At 33.6% G+C, this 21696-nt stretch overlaps 1 protein-coding gene across 1 annotated transcript; it reads left to right on the top strand.

Moving 5' to 3' along the window:
- Positions 1-7628: 7628 nt before the first annotated feature.
- On the top strand, positions 7629-20097 carry LOC134233905 (uncharacterized). The gene is given in 9 exon segments (XM_062715962.1): positions 7629-7715; positions 10602-10824; positions 11530-12069; positions 12503-14646; positions 14649-15861; positions 15955-16140; positions 16295-16381; positions 16467-16550; positions 17179-20097. Coding segments are annotated over 9 exon segments (4566 nt in total). The 5' UTR covers positions 7629-7688; the 3' UTR covers positions 17241-20097.
- The last annotated feature ends 1599 nt before the right edge of the window (positions 20098-21696 follow it).

The following is a 21696-nucleotide window of genomic DNA, read 5'->3' as shown; positions in this document are numbered from 1 at the left end:
CTTAGTCAAAACTCTTAAAAATACCAATGTATTTCCGTTCAAATTTCATTACTTACTTGGGCTTGATTGGTCTATTGGATCAATTTTACTTACAAAATGATTAACCAAATTATAGTGTGTTGGAACAACAACAAAATCCAATTTGTTTTAACAAGATAATAATAGTTTACAAAATTAAAGTCCTTTTTCCAGTTATATATAGTCACCGAATTTGAGTCACTAATAATATACATTCTGATTTAATAAACCTTTATATCATTTTACTTTCACTATTAATAACTACAAATGATTATGATATTAATATTGTCTAAGTTTAAAATGTTCAAAAAATATGTCTGTGCTAAACCCTACTGGTTTACACGTCTCCATGAGTGAAAATTTCTCAAGAGGGACATTAAACATCAAACAATCAATCCTATAATCATTTTCTCATTCAAAAGTTACGACCATGGTTAATGTTTTGTGACGGACGGACAGACTGAGAGACGAATGGGGTTAAATGTCCCATCTCGACTCAAAAATTTCAAGATTAATGCTTAATTTTAAATTTTGTTATTAAAATAAATTAAAAAAAACAATTGCTTCCTTGAAATAAAAAAAGTTGCAGTTTTAATTGAGTCGGACCATTTTCAGCCAAGTTGGGAGCATCTTCGCAAGTTAAGGGTTTTCGGAGCTTGCGAAGATGGGTTGGGAGGGGCACTTACAATTTTTGTGTATCTAGTGTAACTTTACTCAGTGATTGAAAAAGAAGTTACTTTTTCCATAAATCATAAGTTACTCTATTCATATTAAATTTTGTATATTTAATATTACGCAAATTATGTTACCATGATTGCAATCGTTTGGAAGAAATTTAATTTCTTTATCTGCTACTTTCATGATTTTTTAAAACATGCATTTGAATTAAATCAACTCTTTGGCGTCGGAAGCAAATTGAAAATGAAGGAGGGAGGTTAATTGAAAGAGAAAAAAATCAAATACATGAAACTGAGAAACTAACAAACAAATAAAAATTTAAAAATAAAAGTATATTGTCCAAACGCAAAATCCTCTTAAATTGGGGGGGGGGTCATATTCTTTCAGTGCTACTTTTTCTCTTCTTCAAAACCCTTCCCATTCCCCTTCTTTGAATATACTGCATTTTGAAAAGGGGAATTAAACCTACACCCCAATATTCAATCCCTTTTTATGTCTATCTTCGAAGAAAACAAAACTGGAGGGGACTAACCCCCCTACCACAGTCCTGGTCGAGATTGGGACTCATAAGTACTAGATTTACCGCATGCAAATTACAGAGAGAAGATACGAATAATTAGCGCAAAATACTAATAGGATAGAGAACTGAAGATTAATCCAATTTAAATGTAAATTTAAATGCTACTTATATCTTAAATCTTAAATACATGTATTTGATTTGCATTACATCTTTCCAATTATTATTAAGCCTCTGAGTTGAATGATATGATTCAAATCCCTGTTTCAATACAGAGCTCTTGAATTTCAAATTAAATTTTAAAATAAAAAAAAAAACAATTGTTTAAGCTGATCATTTAAAAAAAAATCCCACCAACAAATTCAGTTGAGTATAATGTTAGAAAAGGGGGGTAAGGTTTGTAAACATGGTCAAGATAAATGAGTAGGAGGGATTATTTTCACAAAGCATATAAGCGGGTATTAGTCTGAACCTTTATTCTGAAAGAGCGCCTTCTTGTCATTTTATCAAAGTTGTTTTGTAAAGTTTGCTCGTAAACCATGTTATTCAGTGAATATTTTTAAAAGGACTTGTAGTTAAGAAAGTATTGTAAGTATGTTATATAAAACATATGCGATAATTTCTAGACGCGAATACTGTGGCAGTGTGCATGAGTTTTCAAAAGCGTTCAGTGTATTTTGTGTATTGTAGACAGGTCTGGCTGGACCAGCACAATCTACTGACTTCGTTATACAGCTTGATAGCTTTATTAAGCTATTTAAAGCTTGATAAAGTTATTTATATTTGGAATTTTTTTTTACGAAATGTTCATTGTAAAAATAGACAAAAAAGTTACAAGAATTTGTCTATTCTGACATAAACAACCCTTTCTCTCTTTTGTGTGTATGTGTGTGTGTGTGTTGATTGTGCTTTTCTCTTCTGTATATGATTATAACCATCATATACAAGAGTGAATATGTACTCAGTCTCTTTCTTTACCCACAAGGGTCCTTAATATGGTCAATAAACTAAAATTGAAATGAATTTTCTGTAAATATATCTTATAAGGCCTAGATATAATTTTTGTTTCCAGTTCCCCGACTAACCATATAGCATGGCGCGGCGCCATGCCCCTTTTCCTCGGCGCCATGCCCTTATTTTCTAACCAAAAATTAATAAATATGCCCAGTTTAGGCAATATTCCTTTGCTGTTCTGTTTATTCAGTGCATGCTGATAATCCCTTTGTTTATACAACGACAGGAAATCACTTCACGCTTGAACGCACGCACACAGCCACCTGGCTAATTAACATGCCTCAGGCTGTCAGGGTAGAGGATTTAACTTGAGAGAATGTCATTTGATTGCATTGATTATGCAAGAATTAGCCCAAGACCAAAGATAAATTAACTTTAAAACTATTAACTAATTAAAATCAGGATAATTTTTTTTAAACTAAAAGTAGAATAAAACATAAAGTTGAACTTGAAGAAAAAACGGATATTTTATCTAAATGAAATACTTACAGTGTACCAAAAAAAAACTGAATGTATTTGATAAAAAGGCTTAAAAACAACAAACAACAAAGTTAGTTTCTTTGAATGAACTTATAGATTTGACAAGCTGAGGGTCAATGTAAGCCAGAGTTTTTTTAAACAAATTATACATGGCATTAATTTTTATGGGAGTAAGAATAGTTTTCACTTGATCCTGTTGGTAGAATATTTTCCAAGTAGCGAGAAATGTCTCTACATATATTTTTCAAAATGCCCCTCCCCCTTCGTATTTTCGTTTAATGTTTAAATTGACTGCACTAGTACACAAATAACACAGTCCAAGCAGATTACAAAAAAAACCAAACCTCCAAGTTTTAATCATATTTGCAGATGTTTCAGCTAGATTAATACCATTACTTTCTCAAGTGTAACCTTACTACTTTTTTGATTGGAATTTGGATCTAAATGCCTTTTTTATATTCTTTTTGTTTCAGTAATTGTCAGGTCAGCCCAGGTGTGCTAATTGTGTTGGTATTTAAAAAAAAAATTGAATGGAAATTGGAATACAGATATATGAGTTTATCTTTAATTACTTGTTTAAATAAAGATTTCAGCATGAAAGAATATTAAAAGTAATTAAACATGTTAAAGTATGTAAATATTAATAAATGTTTAATATAATTTTAAACACATTAACATTTGTTTTAAAAGTGCCCCTCGCAACACAAGGTGCTCTTTTGATTCCTTGATTACCATGCCCTTTTTAGGGTCTAGATTTAACACTAAAATATATTGTCCAATATCTTTTCAGCAGTAAACAATTCTGGTTTTGCTATTAGAAATCCTAACCCCACTCCCTTCTGTGTATGTAAAAATGCATATCATAATTATGCACTTTAAGCAGAAATATTTTTATAATGATTCCCAAAGTAAAAAATTAACAGTGTCCTTGCCAATGAAATGTTTTGAAAAATTAAACGTTTTTCCTACATAACTACCTTATTTTTCTCTCAGGTTGGAATAAGAAACATACTATTTATTTATCTTAATTGGCCAAGTTTTGGGCACAGTCTAACGAATGGTTCGGTTTTCTCCTGATTGATAATATTGATGTCAGTATAAACTGACCATCAGATTCAGCATTTACTGACCATTTTGAGAGAGAAAAGTTGTTTTGTTCAATTCCATGGATGACATTTTTATATCTGACTATAGACTCAATACTAAATAATTTTTTTGGATTAGTTGATTAAGAAGTATGGCCAATACAGACAACTTGGGTATCCTATTTACAAAGTTGCTTTGAGAAATTCCACATAGAAACTCTATAGAATTGTGCAAGGAATATATTCACTAAAATTCTCCATTGCCTATGCAAATGTGCTTTTGCTTTAGGCCTAAAAAATATGTTTGTTTCCTGTAATATTACAAAAAGAAACCAAGGGTCGGTAAAATTTGTCTCTGATATGGGAGATTGATCACCAATAGGAGAAAAATGACTGTTTGGTGGGCTGTTTCTTACCAGACTATGGGCTATCAAAAAGCAACCCAAATCAAACATGGTTCTTACATTACTGTAACATTTTTGAGTACTTTTCAGTAAAAGATGTATATATTATTTGAATCTTACATTGTCCACAACTTTGTGTTTATTGAGGCATGGATTATTAAGATTATATCACATGCTGAATTTATAACTATACCAATTGAATCTGTCTTTTGACCATAATTGATTCATAATCATGCAATCTTCTTCTCTAGAACAGCAAAGCCATGTTTGACTTAAGTCAAACTAATATTGGACAATCCTAGTAATGTAGTGTAAATTAAAGTTTGTAAAAATCATGACACAAGGAAGGATGGGCCATAATGTGTAATCTTAATTTTACCAATATAAAGAAAGAAGATCCACAGTAACTCAGGTGTGAGCAGTATGACCCATTGCGCTCCAGTTTTATCTCATAAAGATTAATTCCTGAGATTCAGCATTTTTTTTATTAGCTCAATTAATCAGACTTAAGCCCTATTTACACAATCTGATTTGTAAGATGTGACTTGCCACATCTTACAAATCATATTGTGTAAATAGGAAAATCATAAGACAGATATGAAGTCAGATGGAATAGAGACATGCTCTATTCTGTCTGGCAAGTCAGACGGTTTTAACCAATCACTGACAAGGTCAGAGAGGTTGATCTATATAAAGTAGGGATGTCAACGAATATTCGAATATTCGAATATTCATCGACGAATATTCGTTTTTAAGTATACAAGCATCAGAAAGAGAGAAAAAAACCTGGCAAGTTTTATTAGAAACTGAATCAAGATTGTAAAAAATTAAAAAAAAAAAAAAAACACTCCTCTTGGATTACCTTAAAGGTGTGAAGAGTGTATCTATTAGAGTAATTTATTTATTTGTTTACTTAATTAGTTGTATGATAGTGTCCACTACTTACAACCAGCTTGTGTTGTTGTAAGGACACAGGTTAACAGTAAACACATGGATCCCTTGTTTATGTAAATAAAAAATCATAGTCAGGAAATTTATTAGCAAAAAGTAATTGCTTTTAATATTTCACCGTTAGATAATTGTTCTGCTTGGTAGAGATATCAATGTATTTAATAAGACTATCAATCACATACTAATATTTTGAATTTTCAAAAAACAATCAGTACAATTTGGATGTATACTTTTCATATGTTCGAAAATTTAAAAAAAATATAAGTGCAATGCATTTACCAATTGCTACATGAGTTTTTATTCCGAAATAGTGGCATAAAACCTTCTTGACAGGAGAGTGAAGATATGTATTTGATGAAATAATGCAAAATGTATTTATTTTATCGAATATTCAAATACTGTTATCGAATATTCGAATATCAATTATTGACAATTTTGACATCCCTAATATAAAGAAGAACTAGCGTGAATTTTTCCGCCCTTCTTCTCCAGAGATAATTCAATATCAATCAATCTTATTTATTGCAATTAAAATGTGGGGGAAATCCTGAGAGGACATTTTCTATTGGCTGGACAGAAGAGAGAACTGTAATTAACTACAGAACAGACTGAAAGATTAGTAGAACTATATCAAGAAGAAGTATATTTAATAAAACACAAATGGCTATTAAACTTATAATCATCATTCTCCATTGTGAAATGTAAACAAAAAAATTTTGGAGGGAAATATTAATGAACTTCATGTCTGACAAATCATACTGTGTAAATGAAACACTGCAGTCAGATGTGAAATCACATCTGAAATCACATCTTACAAGTCAGACCGTGTAAATAGGGCTTTTAAGATTTTGATCTTTTGAATAAATCTTTTGACATCTATATATTTCTGCCAAATAATATATGATCACTTCTTCAATGGAACCAATTATAATTTGACCAATGACAATGTCAACCAAACGTTGTTGAAGCATTCCTAGATAATTAAGATATATTTGGTAGGGCCTGGACAATACAACTTTTTCTATATCGATACGATATGTATCACGATATGTTTAATTGCTTATAAAATCTTTTGTTGCATTGAAATAAACAAATTATTTGTTTGCAAATGAGAATAATTTATTCAAAATAGTTGATTATATGTTGTAAAACAAAAATATTTAACTCAAATGGTGTTAATTATTATTTATTTCATTTCTGTATTTATATTTATCTTATTTATTTTATATATTCAATTCAATTCAATTCAATTTATTGACCAATTAAGGGCCCTCGTGGGGCAAAAAGAAAGTACATTGTTAATCATACACATGCAATACAATATACATATACATATGAGGGAAAGGGTTGCTTGATTGATAGGAAAGACATATACAAGTAGGGGAAAACCCAAAATATTTTATATGTATAGTACATAAGAATTGTTTTATAGGTATATATACACTAATACAGTACATCATTCATCTATGCATACATTATTAAGTCATATTCCTAAAACTTATGGTAATGCTTTTTGTAAAAAGTTTCCAAGAGAATTTAGTATATCTAATTCTTCACAGTTTAGAATCCAGAATAATTTTTGTTTATCAGGCAATTCTGTAAAATGTTTTACCTTAGATGAGATCAGGTTAAATAGCTCCTCTCTTTCCTTTGTAAATTTGCTACAGTGAATAAGGAAATGTTTTTCATCTTCAATTTGAATATATTAAATCCCAAATGTTAAATAAACAAAGAAAAACAGAAGTAAGATTATTTGGTCGATATTTCGATATTTGTTCAAATGTATCAATATGTGTATCGTCCTCACATATATCACGATATATCGATATCTTGATATATCATCCCAGCCCTATTATTTGGAGGGTGATTGGTGGGGATGATGGTGTAGAGGAATAGAGTGGGGTCAAATAGAAATAACATTCTCCATCTGTTTAACATTGAAATCTTTCTCACATTCAATAAACAAGGAAAGAGACTGGTAATTCATAACCTGACACACTGTTCACACTGGCTTTCAGAGTTTCTTAATTATAGCTGATAACACAGATATAGGAAATAGTGAGGTCAGTTATAAATCAGTGAAACTTTCCAAAAACTGTGAGAAATCTCAAAACCTGATAGAGCTAAAAGAAAAAAAAGTATAGGGGGAGAATTAATTGAGATGATTTTTTCACTGTTGAAATGTTGGCTATCCCTCCCATGAGAACTTGCTTTATCTTCATCCAGGCTTGGAACCTTTCTATTAATTACTCTAGACTTGTCAAGTGCCTCTAATTTGTAGTGACAGGAGTTTCCCCCATGAAATTTCTAGACAATTTATTTTAACATTACTCCATCAACACTTTCAATTGCAAACTATGCAGCACTGAAAATTTATATACACATGTACTAGAGATCAGTTGATGACAGGTTCCCTGTATGGGACTCCCTAATTACTCTCTCGTGCCTCTAACTGTGCTGGTCTCCTCAGCTCAGGTTTCCCTCTTGCAGTAACAGCTTGTCACTTTGTGGGGGGTTCTGAGAGAGGGAGAGGAAATTAGCATGGCAGAACACAGAATCTATGTGATGGTAGGCAAAAATTTTTTTTTCTTATAGTAGATGCTACTATTAAAGATAAAGGACTAATTCATCATTTTGGAGTACATGTCTTCTGATAAATATGATGAATTTATAAACAGTTACATGTATAATTTGTAACATGTGTAAGTGATCAAAATCTTGGCATACAGTTGATTTGGTTGTGTGATTAACTGATATAATGTAGTAGGGTTGATTTGGTTGAATGGTAATTTTTTATATGAAAGTTTGGTGCCATCTATAGATATCCACAATTGTAGACTGGATTTTTTGTATATAAACATGATAAACAGGCAGGCTGAATGTTTTGAATGTCCTGCTGAGATACCCTCCACACTGGAGATGGTTTTCGAGATATGAGCTTCATGGGAAGAACAAGGTTCCCAGAGTCTTCTTTGGCTCAGTAAAACTTCCAAAAAATAAAATAATTTCAATGGAAAATGCATTAGTTGGACTCATGATACCTATAGTATAAAACACTAAATACATGTAATGACATTATTTTCTGTTTGTCTTATTTTATAATACTGGTAGTTTTATTGAAAGGACAAAATTTCAAGTTGTTTATATCAATATTTTGAGTAAAACACAACCCTTATGATAATTATGGCCCTTAAAGGATTTGCGGGTGCCTTACAGTAATCACTCTGTCTGTCCGTCTGTCATTCTTCCATCCACGAATTTTCTGTTTTTCCCTAATAACTTTTTTTATGGTTGACCAATTAAGTTCAAATTTGGTATGTTGGTTGAATAGGCAGTGAGATATATTTTTATGGTAAGTTTGTTTCCCTGTGTCCTCTGCTTTTAGCTTGGGTGGTGGGGTAGATTCCTTAACTTTATATAAGAATGACTTAGCAAGGCGAGATAACTGCTGAATTTGTTCCCATTGTAAACTGTGAAAGCTGCTATGAGTCCCTTGGGATTAATTATAGCTTTCCTCTTGAAGAAAATCCAAAGCATTATCTTTATCTGTCACATTGAGATTAATTACCTTCTCTGTCTGGAAATGAAGTTGTTTTGAAGTTAAGTCACCACTTGGAATGCTATGAACACTGTGAAATGTGGATTAAATATAAATGTTTATACTTTGATATTTTTGTTAAAATACAATGCACCATGAGTTATTATTTCATTGAATTCTAAAAACAAGAAATAGATTAAAGAAGATATTTTTTTTTATCTTAACTAATGTCTTGTTTTCTTTCTTTCTTTCTTTTTTTTATTTTCTTTTTTTTTTATTTGCGTCATGTAAATTCAAGATTATTGATTTTAACAGTTAGTCATGGTAATTGGATAATAACCTCATTCTATCATTAATGAAAAAGTTCTTATTGTAAATTTAGAAAAAAAGGATGAGAGGGGAGTACAATTAATCCCTTGGGATTAATTATCTAGAAAATTTAGTAGGCTTATCTTTATCATGTTTATCTATCACTTTAAGATCAAGGAAAACCTTTGTCTGCAATAGCTTTTTAGCCGGGCTCTTTGCTTGTAGAGCAATGCCCGGCAATTGCGATGGTGAGCAACAGGAAATGCAGCTGCTTCTTCACCGCCAAATTGAGTTTACGAGTAAAAATAGAGTACATACGCCCAGCAGCTTTTGAGAAAACAAAATCCATTCAAACACCTTAAGAAATAGTAAATCGAATATTTTTATCAAAATATTAAATTGCTTAATATTTTTCCTGGCTCCTTTGAATAATATTTTACAAAGCAATTTAAAAGGTGCGAAAGGTTTTCACTAGGTATCCCTGTCTGCGTCATATTCTATAAATAAAGGTTTTACTATCAGGCTAACACAAATGCAGGGAACATCATTTATGACTTGATGCAAAACTCCCCGCTGAGGACACATCAGTGCATAGTCGTTTGACCTTAATTAATCTTGCTGCATCGGTGTTTATTTACTTTTGTTTGTATATAAAACCCCAAAATGATACATGTGTTAAATATTTTACACTGTTAATTTCTAGCTATATTTTATTTAAATTTTAAAAGTTTTTAATACTATACTTTCCATTGAGATAGTTTTTTGTGTAACATATCCTCTAAATGTCTGAACTTGATTTTAAACTGTCACCACGGTCTTTGTTCATTACCCTGTAAATGAGCCCAGCTTTCAGTACTTATGAGTACTTTGATTGTTTTGAAGTTAAGGTCAAGCCTTCGTGAAATTTGCATTCATTGAAGGCTGGCATTTAATATTACAGTACACAAGCTTCATTATAATTGTTTTAATAATTATATACATTCAATCTTGAGTTGTTCTTTACTGCCTTATGTAAATACAAGGATATTATTTACAGGGTTTGGGATATCTTGAAATTTTAAGAATACAGTTGCTGTTGCTTATTCTTCATATATTTTTAATTGTTCAGTAAGCTGCACCCTTATATTTCTACCCCTTGGTAGAGCCCTTGCTGACTGGTCAGTATTCTAGTTTTTTTTTTTTTTTTTTTTTTTTTAAATAAGCACATTGATTTTTGGCACTATCCTTGGTGGTAGCATTTGCACTTGATGAAACTGGATCTTTCATATTCCATTTGCATAACATTATATAATTGACAAGACATGATAAAACAAAAACTCGTATGATAATGGATAGACAAGACATTTATAATATGATAATTGCTCACCACCCAAACTAAAAAGACCCCAAAAATGAGGACCACAATTTTTTGATTTTGTTTGTTTTTGTTTTCTTTTTCTATTAATTTTGGAAACTAATCAATCATATGCTCATTACATGTACCACAATTGTTCCTCTAGAACATACATAGAGATATGATTATGATGATAGATAAATATTGGTGAGGGATTATTAAATAACGTCAATGCGATATTTCAATTTTTGAAAGAATTCCATCTTGATTGTAGAGTGAAGCAGGACCTCATACACCTTTAGAGGAGCTCTATCATTATGTGTTTGGTAGTGATGTAGATGAGGACAGTATGGGGACTAACCCAGAAGTCTGGGACAGTGGATTACAGCCAATCAGAAACCTTCCTAGTGGTGGTCAGGAAGGGTGGACTAGCTCAGTAGGTCAGACACAAGGCCAGACAACACCAATGTCTTACAGACAAGAGATAGGCACCATAGGTAAGTTTATTGTACCTCTAGGTCCTCTAGCTGTTATTACTCTATATAACATTCATACCATAAAACTGTCTATTTCCCCAAGGAGAGACCATTTCCCACATCTGAGGACTACTCCCTGGAAAGTCAGAGCTACTCACTGGAACTACTCTCTCATGAATATTTATTAGTAACTTAACCAATCAAAGTGTTCAGTGGGCAGAGTGTTCTAGGAATCTTGAGTCTGTGACATAATGTTATTACAATATAACTAGTAATTTACTATGACATCAAAAATTTCGACATGCGATGTCAAATTCAAGTTGAATTCTAGCAAGATGTAGACTGAGAAATGTCAGTTAATTAAAAAAAAAAATTTTATTGTTCATTGATACGATGCATAACTTATCATACAATCTGTTAAACCGCATGCATTTGTGATTATGCTTCTATAGTACTTTATTTTGAAAAGTCGGAATATCTGGTGAAAAAATAATAAATCGCCTATGATTGTTTCAGTTTAATAAAACAGTTATGGAATGGGAACTTGCTATTTCCCCTCATACCCATTCCATAACTGTATACTGTGAGACAATAATATGGGTAAACAGGTCTGATAAACAGGCAATGCAGTAAATGAATTATTGCAGTACATATAATTATTGAGTGATGCTGTTATAGCTTAATTATTTGAATTATATTGATCAATAAGTGTTATTTTAATTCCAGGCACAATAACAAGTGGAACTACACAACAACAGTCAAAACAGTTTCTCCCGGGAAGTACTTCAAACCAGTTTCTGGCAGGAAGCTCCCAGCAGACACCTACTCCAGGCATTTACCCATCGTATCAGCAGTACACAGCCACTTATCTGGGGTCAGTGACAGTGCCAAATCAACAGAACCAGTTTACTGGCACGCCTTTGCCACCAGCATCCAGTAACAACCAATATAGGAACCCCCCTGCTTATACAACACTTGCCAATACTGGAGTTACTCATGGAGCTCCCAATCAGAATGCTCCTTTGGTTAGATCTATGCTACAGCAGCCATATTGTTCACAAGATATGGGAATGTTTCAGGTACCTCGACCAAATCAAAGAGTCCCAAGGTCACATACAGACAGTTCTCAGAGAAATGGTTCCATGTCCAATGCGACTCAGGGGCAGTCAGAAATGTTTAGGAACTTCTCAGTTCCTCCACAACAGGGCATTCCAACACAAGGCTACACCAGAGTCAGAAACCAAGGGGGGACCACCTACACTCAAGGCAAGTAGAAATGATCGTACTACATTGAAGAAACTCTCACAAAGACTTCAACTGAATTCAAAAACTGCTACACCTTTAAAATACTCTATCCGTTTTTTGATAGAGTTATTCCTAGATATATGGCACAATACTGCATTTCTGAAAAACAGTAAACATGGTAATTGTTTTTAACCACTGTTTCTGTACAGTGGTATTCAATGGAGATCAGTGTTTGTGTAACTGGTGTGTTTTGTAGGACACTGCATTATAATTGAATTAATAAGATTTTTGGTCATGAAAAGACATTGAATGATGCCTAAAACTTTAACCAGATGTTAATTGAATAGAACATTTTACAGTAATGACACTATTTTATTATTTCCACACATGATGAATTTATTTAACATAAACATAATGTCATATATTTATGCAGAACATTGCTTTATACTTGCAGGGAATAATTATTTGAGAGGTTACAATACAAACCAAATGATGCGACAATATCCCATGCCAAATGTAAATGGGCCAAGGTTACCAAATCGGTACCATCCACCACAAAATGTACAACAGTTTAATCCACCCCAGAGAAACGTCCCTCCTCAACAGAATGCACCTCCACTGAGTACGCCTCAAATTCACCCAGCATACAGACCTCAGCCAAGCATCCAGCAGATGGTGAATCCAATACACTCACCCACAATGACCGAGCAACTTCAGTCATCTCCAGAGTGGCAATCATTTCAACAGAAGTCCATAACATTGTCCACCATTATTCCACAAGGTCCAAAGATTGGATTCTTTCTCCATTGTCGCCAATTGTATGAACATTACCTGAAGAATTTCTCAGCATTGAATCCGGGAGGTCAGCCTTCTGCATTTTCTGAATTTTGTGAGGCTTACCTTCATCGTCAGGAGGAGCTGGGGATATTTAAAGATTTTCCTCCCATGACAAATACATCAGATGTTCAAGTGAATGAGCCTTCAGATAAGTCTGTGTTAGGACAATGGTACAGACTCCCAGAAGAGCGACAGGAACAGGTTAGCTGTTTAAGATCAGTACATGGATCTGATTCATCAGAAATGAATGTGAACACAGTTGTCCAGTCAGCCATGTCTCACAATAATGAGGTACAAGTCAGTCAACAAAGTGAAGTCCGAGCAACCTCTGCCAACCCTTGTGACCCACTGGAAGCTTCTGACCATCAGGAATACATCATCAGTCCTACTGAAAATGATGCACAAACATTTAAAATAGAACTGAATGAAAACTGGGAAAGTGAACAAACTGTCGGTTCTGAAAGAGAGAAGGAAGACTCAGAGGCTACAATCTCATCTGATGAAATGGATAACAACTTAAAAAATACTAGTAGGCATCAATGCATGATGGTCAAGTTACCATTTCATCCTCCCTCCAAGACAAAACAAAAGAGGAAAAGTTCAACTTCAGCCAATCAGAAAGTTATGTTGTCCAATAAGGGGATCAAGAAATTGTCTGATGTCCTCAGTAAAGTGATGGTGAACATAAAACAGACATTAGACCCTACACCAGATATCATCACTTCTACAGCGGAGTCTATCTTAAACACTGAGACTTCTGTAATGGGTACACAGTCAACACCTTCTGATCGTGCTAACACTCCAGTGCTTACTGACTCCATAGTTGAAAAAAGTTGCTCAGAAAATAAAGATGTCGGTGATGAAAAAGAACAAAGTGTTCCTCAGACTAAGCCTGAAGATGAGACTAGTGCTGTGAAAAGAAAGCGTTTCCCAACTGATGTAGATCAAGAAAGTACAACACAAGATTCAAATGTTCATCCGTCCAAAAAACTGTGTAAGGAGTCTGATAAGAGGAACCACGACTTCTTCCAGACTCCTAAAGACAACATGATCCCAAAGGTAAAATCTGCAGACACAGAGACAGCAGAGGACAACGGTCATATGGATACTCATTCACATCAGCAACCAGAGGACGTGTTAGAGGAAAGGGATGTGTGTCCTACAGATGCGGAATCGGTGAAGGAAAAGGTGAACCTGGACATCAATCTGGAGTCCACACAGAATCAAAGAGAACCTCCACAGGAAACAACTAGTATTCTTGTTGAAGCACGTTCACTTTTCCCAATCAAGTTCCATGGTGAAAAGGTTTTGTGTATTAATTGTGAAGATGGACCACACCTATTAATGCGAGAAATTTTGAAGAAAAACTTTGTATCTCTGGCACAAGCCAAAGCTGGTAAAAACGTTCCTGCTAAAAATCTACACTATAAATATTTTACAGATGTGTTTTTAGCCAAAGAACGTGACCTGAACATTCGCTATAAAGAACTGCCAGAGGAGAGGAGAGCAGAGGTTAAAGAATACATGATTAAATCAGAAGTCCTAACAAAAACAACAAAAGGAAATCACATTGGAATCATCCATATTAGCGATGCTCACAGGCTGTATCAGTATTTTTTTGGACTTAAGAATTGTGGATCTGACTGCATACAGCTGTATCCCAACACTGATAACAGCAATGTGACATCAGAGAAGTCCAGGAAATATTCTCTGGATGGAGGAACAGGAAAGGCTGTTGAAGTCACAGTTGTAGACATAGATAGTCCTCCAAAAAAACTAACACATCTACTGAATATGAAAGTGATGCTACAATTCCATATGCTGAAGAGAGTGATGAGGATAAGGACGATACTGATGATATTGTGGATGACGATGTTATTCTGCTGGATGGATTCAGTTCTACAGATTCACAGGATGAAGTGTTGGCACATGAGGAGGTTAAGACAAAACAGCTTAGTACTGGAGATAGTAATCAGGAGGATATCATTTACAGAGAAATAAAGACAGAAGAGGATGTGGAGAAAAGCAGTCAGGGTGTTTTCTTGAATGAAGTAGTTCAGCCTGTTAAACTAGTACAGGTAGATGTGCCTGAAGAAAGTAGCCAAGAAGTTGAACATGTTGAAGATGAAATAGGCATTGAAGAGATCCAAGGAGGCTATATTGATCCTGAAAAGTGTGCTGATAATGCTATTGACAACATGGAGGAGAGTGAGAATAATGACTGTGAGGTCTTACTGAGGGGAGGTATTGCTCCTCTGTATGGAGCACAGTTCAGGTTTCTTGTCATTGATGGATTAAAGTTCTATCCTTTCGCTGACTTGTGTAAAAGGTTTGATGTGCATGACCTTACTGAGTGTATGAGGAAAAGGAAGGACAATAAGTACAAGGCTTTTAGATGTGAACAGATAGAAGCAGATTTCTTCAATCGACTGGAGCCGTCATTGCCAGAGATGACAGAGAATGCAACTCTCCTTGAAGAAGAGATTCTGTTTGATATTGCCAAACAGATGAACCCTGAGGATCAAGATGGAACTAACCAGACTGAAGATGAATCTGAAAGAAATGATCAATCTGAACAAGTGGCATCTATTCAGAGATCAAATGTCACACCAGAGCTACCAGACAACTTAGAGGTTACTGATCAAAACTTGTCACCTTCAATTAAAATTCAACAAGATGAACCAAAAACTGATTACAACACAGAGGACTCAGCAGAGAAGGTGCTAAACACTGAGGAGAGATCTCCAGCAGCTGAGTCAGTGAGTCACCATACCAGTAATGAGGAGGAAGTCATACCAGAGGAGAGAAGTCCTGCTCAACCCTGTACCCCTATCCAGAGTAAGATGTCAAACAGTGTAGAAATGTGTCAAACTAATGAGGTCTCCAGCACTGTACAGACACCCATAGCTGAGAAGAGACAGGCTCAGAGAAATCTGGACAAAGACTTCACAACTACCAAAGAGCAGCAGAAAAATGGTATGTATCGGGTACTTTTAAAAAGCATAATGTTCTAATGAGTGTAATTAGTTTTATAGATAAAGTGGTGATCATCTTTAGTCTATATTTTAGTTTTGGAAAGCAGTTCTGAGTTGGATTGCTTCAGCATGTTGTTAAATTCCTTGGCCAACAACAACAACAACAACCAAACCCCTCTGTTGGACCCTAATGCAATACATGATGTTCAGTCTGCCCTGTCCAGTATACCCCCTACAGCAGATGAAGCACAGATTGAGCAAACTCTCCAAAGGTTTTTCAGTAAGTTAAACAAATACACAATACCAGATTCAAATGTATATAATACAGAGGTTTTCCCATTGCTAAGATCAGCTTTTTTAAAATCATTCACAATTTGTAAGTAGTGTTCCCTACTGTATCTGAGATTTCAAGTTGCCTTTGTTGTGTTTTGTAGAATCCTGTGAAGAGACCTGTTCTGAATCTCATGGGATTGTCACCAAAGCATTTGTCTCTGTTCTGAAGCAAAATCTGGTTTTGCAAAGTAAGTCACTTGTCTTATCATCAGCTTTGTTTGTTTATTTAGGTATATGAACCAATGTACTATAGTGATTCCTTGTTTTAAACAGATGAACTTAATAGTCTGAGGTCTGGTATTGCTGATCTAAAGGAAGAAAAGGGGAAACTGGATGCTGCAACTCAAAGATGCAGAGGTAAGTCACTTATCTCATTAAATATTTGTTACTTCTCAAACGTGATTTCTGTTAATCAGCTACAGACCTGTGTGTGTATATCCCCACTTGAAAAGTATGTAGGATATATCCTAGAAATCATAAAATGTTTTACCTCTATACAGTGGATATAACTCATAGGATATCATTTTCATATCCACAGTTTTGACATCACAATGGCTATAGTGTGAATTTCATCAAGTCAAATATTATGGATTTATACATATACTAGACTGTGTAAAACACAAAATAACCATGAGTAAAATAAATGATAAAAAGAATCTCCCATCATGTATTCTAAGATATGATTTTTTTTCATCCAACTGTTGTGTTTTAATCCTCTTGTCAAGGCTCAGGAAAAAGAAACCCACAATTTGTTGCATAAAAAATCATATCTGTAATCATGAGAGATCTTACATACATTGATTTGCATCTAGTCTTCCAATCAGAAAAGAACTAGTCAAACCTTGTACCTGAAGATTTTATTTTCACCTCATCAGCAGACCTGATCTCAGTTGAATTTTTTTCTCTCTTTCTGTGATATACTGCATCTGATAACATGTACATGTATATTTTTAGAAATCTTGATGCATCCTATTCTTCTTTTTAGAGATAACAAAGCAGATGGATGACATAGAGGAAGTCCTCCTATTAGAGTGTGAGGAGAGATAATCATCAGAGGAGAGGAACCACTACATCAGTGTTTCTCAATGCTTATAAACATTTTTTTGAAAATTCATCTTACTAATGTAGTCATATGTACCTTTGTGTCTTTTAATCAAGTAATATTTGTTCGATTTAACAGAAAAATGAATTCAGAGAAATGTAGAACTGCATAAAAAATGTCAATCCCTTGTAAAATATATAACTCAGGCAATTTCAAAAAACTGTGGTTGTGATATTAAGTTACATTTTTTAATCTGTGTGATGTACTCGTTCTGCAGTTCATGCAGCATATATAACCAGTACATGTGTATATAAATTGTCCAAAAAATTCATTCTGTTTTTTAATGCAGAATTCATATGCCAGGTTTATGAGATTAGATCATTTTTCATGTTTTGTTCTTTTGTACACCAATATGAATGTGTTCTCATCATACAGGATTGTGAACATTCACTAAAATGTGTTCCTTGTGACTTTTGTCCAAATTTATATCACAGTATTTACATGTATGCCGAAAAATAATAATGCTCTGAATATTCAAACAATCATTTATATACCTGCATGAAGGCTTTATTAATACACTGTAGACTATATATTGTAATTATTGTTGCCATTTTCTGTCGCATTTTGATTTGCTTTTTTTATTATTTGTAATATTTTTTGGATGTAATTTTCATTTACCAGTGCAAGAAGCAGGGCATTATCAGTTACTTGTATTTTTTAATGTATTGTTCAATGTTTATTATGCCCCCCCCCCCCTTCGAAGAAGGGAGGGCATATTGCTTTGCTGCCGTCTGTCGGTCCATTTAGTTTCCGTTCATTTTCTTCACAACCGTTGCACATACTGAAATGAAATTTGGTATACAGGTATACCGGATGAATATCTAGGTCAAATTCTGTTTTGGGTACGATTGCACCATTTTTGACAGAGTTATGTGGCTTATGCCCCTTGGACTTAAAAAAATTCCACTTATTTGCAGTTTCTGTTCATTTTCTTCAGAGAGGTTGCACATACTAAAATGAAATTTAGTATACAGATTTTTAAGATGAATATCTAGGTCAAGTTCTGTTTTGGGTACGATTGCACCATTTTTGACAGAGTTAGGCCCCTTGGACTTAGAAAAATTCCAATTATTTACAGTTTCCGTTCATTTTCTTTGCAGAGGTTGCACAAACTGAATTGAAATTTAGTATACAGATTAATCAGCTGAATATCTAGATCAAGTTCTGTTTTGGGTACGATTGCACCATTTTTGACAGAGTTATGCCCCTTTGGACGTGGAAAAATTCAAAGGGGGGGGGGGCATAAGTGTTTTACAAACATCTCTTGTTATTCTTGTGTTTTGGTCACATCATTATATTCAAGGGTTACTGCTTATACATGTAGTGCTTTTTAGTAGTGTTTCAGAATTTGTGATATTAAAGTTGTAAGAATATGATAAAGCAGTTCTTAAAAATTAAATATAAATGTGTTCTATAAAGTCATTAGTCATAGTTCAAGAAAGAATATTTTCAAATCATTTAAACTCGGTCAGATTTCAAGTAAAAAAAGAAAATTCTTTTACCTGTAGCCACTAAATTTTCAGTAATATAAACAAAAACTTGAATTATATATTTTGAATGTTCTGTGGTAAATATCCCAATCATCTCTAAGTTTTCCTTGGACATTCCTGTCTCAATACCTTTGTAAAAACAAATGTACATTTTCTGCAACGATTTATAAGTCTTTGTGTGCTTTTTATCGTCATTACTACCCATATTGTACAAACCACAGACTTGGTTCTTGTGTCTGCTAGAAGCAAAATGATGAAGAATGCAAAAGAACAGGCTATTTTCTTCAAAGTTTTTATAAATAGTGCAAAGATATTGAGAGGTTGGAGAATTTTGACCTCAGGAATTTAAGTATTCTGTATGTATTTTTTTTTTCAATATTTTTTCCAAAATATGCATTTTCAGTTGCTCTTGCTTTATCTTGTATATTATAGTAGAGAATACTTAATAGGTCCTGCAGAATGTAAATACTAGTAGTATGAACTGTTATTTTCCAATCAAGTGTATCTCCATTGAAAGTAGGATGATCTTATTCCTCAAATTTTCCGATGTTGCAAGTTATCAACAAACCTATCTCACCCGAGCAAGGACAATCAAAGTTTTACAAAGGAGTATATTGGAGAAAATCTTTTATATTGTTCTCAAAAATCATAAAGAAATAACAATTATTATGCCCCCCTTCGAAGAAGGGAGGGCATATTGCTTTGCTGCTGTCTGTCGGTCCACTTAGTTTCCGTTCATTTTCTTCGCAACCGTTGCACATACTGAAATGAAATTTTGTATACAGATATATCACATTAATATCTAGGTCCAGTTCGGTTTTAGGTATGATTGCACCATTTTTGACAGAGTTATGCCCCTTGGACTTAGAAAAATTCCAATTATTTGCAGTTTCCGTTCATTTTCTTTACAACCGTTGCACATGCTGAGATGAAATTTAGTATACAGATTTATCAGATGAATATCTAGGTCAAATTCTGTTTTGGGTACAATCGTGCCATTTTTGACAGAGATTTGCCCCTTGGACTTGGAAAAATTCCAATTTGGGGAGAGGGGGGCACAAGTGTTTTACAAACATCTCTTGTTCATATTGATACAGAAGCATCCCTAGATTGTGTAGATTTTAATTGTTTAAGACACATGGGGTGGGACCAGAATGGACAGTCAGATATAAATATATATAAATGGGGTTTAATTTTTACCGTTTTTGTGGCATAAATTCATGACATTCACAAAATGTAAATTTTCAAATGTTCTTTCACTACAAAATCAAATTTCAAAGAACCCTCCATTAAAAGCATTGTTTCATGAGAACTTGATTTTACACTAGGGAAGAAAATCAGCTGATGAGTAAAAGGAGGTATATTAGTGACTGAGTTGAGCATGGTTGCTTAGCTCTTTTAAGACAGAAAATCTGCTCATTGTTAGCATTTAATACATACAGTGCTATTTTGACATAAAACCTTGTAAATAATTTAATTTTTTCATTCATCATTAGTGAACTCTGATGTACAAGTACAACCATGTATTCAGTATTGGGTGCGTATCATTACTGCTACATTTTCAAAATTTCATTACCGCTACATAGTCATTACCGCTACAAAAAACCTTACATGACCGCTACATTGCCTCTTTCGCTAGCCAGCCACATATGCGTGTACAGTACAACCTATAAATGCATAAGACCCGTTTTCCCTGCTCACCACGGTGAGGTGAAAGTAGAACTTTGAACAGGATGGGGTTTTTTTATTATCAAAATCAATTTATTTCATAAAACACAAAAAATTAAAATCAAGCAGTTTCATAGATAAAATTCTAAGGTTTGTCAAATGTTTTTATACTATTGCTAAAGCCTTGAAAGCCATTTGCTTCACATGTTGTTGTTTTCTAAATTTATAACCATCGATAAGTAAGCCGGCATTCTCTCGATTTGTAACAAACTTCTCAATTGTGGCCATAATGTTCATATGACGCTAAATAATTAAATTTTGACTGCAGAGTTATTTATATAAATATACTCATTCTGATTAGATACTGATTGAATTCTGTTGATTAAAACTCATATCCCGAATCATACCTGGCTAAATCGATAGGTAGCATTATTAATGAGTTGTTTTGGGCTGATTTAATATTTAGCAGTAATGAGTTGTTTTTGGCCGGAAAAATGTAGCAGTAATGATCAGTCGAAAATCTGAAAAAATGTAGCGGTAATGAGTTGAAATTTTTGGAAATGTAGCGGTAATGTTGACCTCCCTCAGTATTAATGACTTGATCTTGAGTTGAAGCCATACTTTATAGATCCCTCCTATTCATCTCTTTGTCTCCCTGTCCTCCAGAGTTTCTATCCATCCTTAAATTGTCAGATTCTACTTCAAGTTAAATTTTCATAAAATTTTTTGTCTAAATTAGGTATTAAGCTAATTTTTAATTCGACTTTTGTTCTTTTCAGAGAGGGGAGAGTCTGAAGTTCAAACATTGTAACCGTTTTCCTGAAATGATATAAATACAAACAGGGATGATACAGCGAAGTTAAATTTAACAAATTCATTATACGGATATAAATATTATGGTAATAGCAAAGTACATGTAATTTCATAGGTCTCAGTGACTTTGTTATAAAGTAACTGAGTTTTACTGTACCATGTTTTAAAGCAGGATTACAATACATATGTTTTCAGATTTATTTTACTTTCAAGATAAAGTACTAGTACTCAAACTTAATTGAGGAAGTTGATTCAAGAAAAATTGTAATACATACCTGGATATAAATAAATTCCATTTTGTTAAAATATGCTCATGTTTACAAATGACCTGTCACAATGTAACAAGTCTCAAATAAATACTGCATTTAGAAATAGGGAAAAAATTGTCACAAAATCATAGTTTATTTTCTTTTTCAATATTGAACTAATG

The sequence above is a fragment of the Saccostrea cucullata genome, unplaced genomic scaffold (genome assembly GCF_032062105.1).
Source record: "Saccostrea cucullata isolate Sc308-1 unplaced genomic scaffold, CSIRO_AGI_Scuc_v1 ctg723, whole genome shotgun sequence".
NCBI classification, from domain to species: Eukaryota; Metazoa; Mollusca; class Bivalvia; order Ostreida; family Ostreidae; genus Saccostrea; species Saccostrea cuccullata.
The sequence above is the reverse complement of the archived record's forward strand: the minus strand, read 5'-3'. Positions and strand labels throughout refer to the sequence as shown.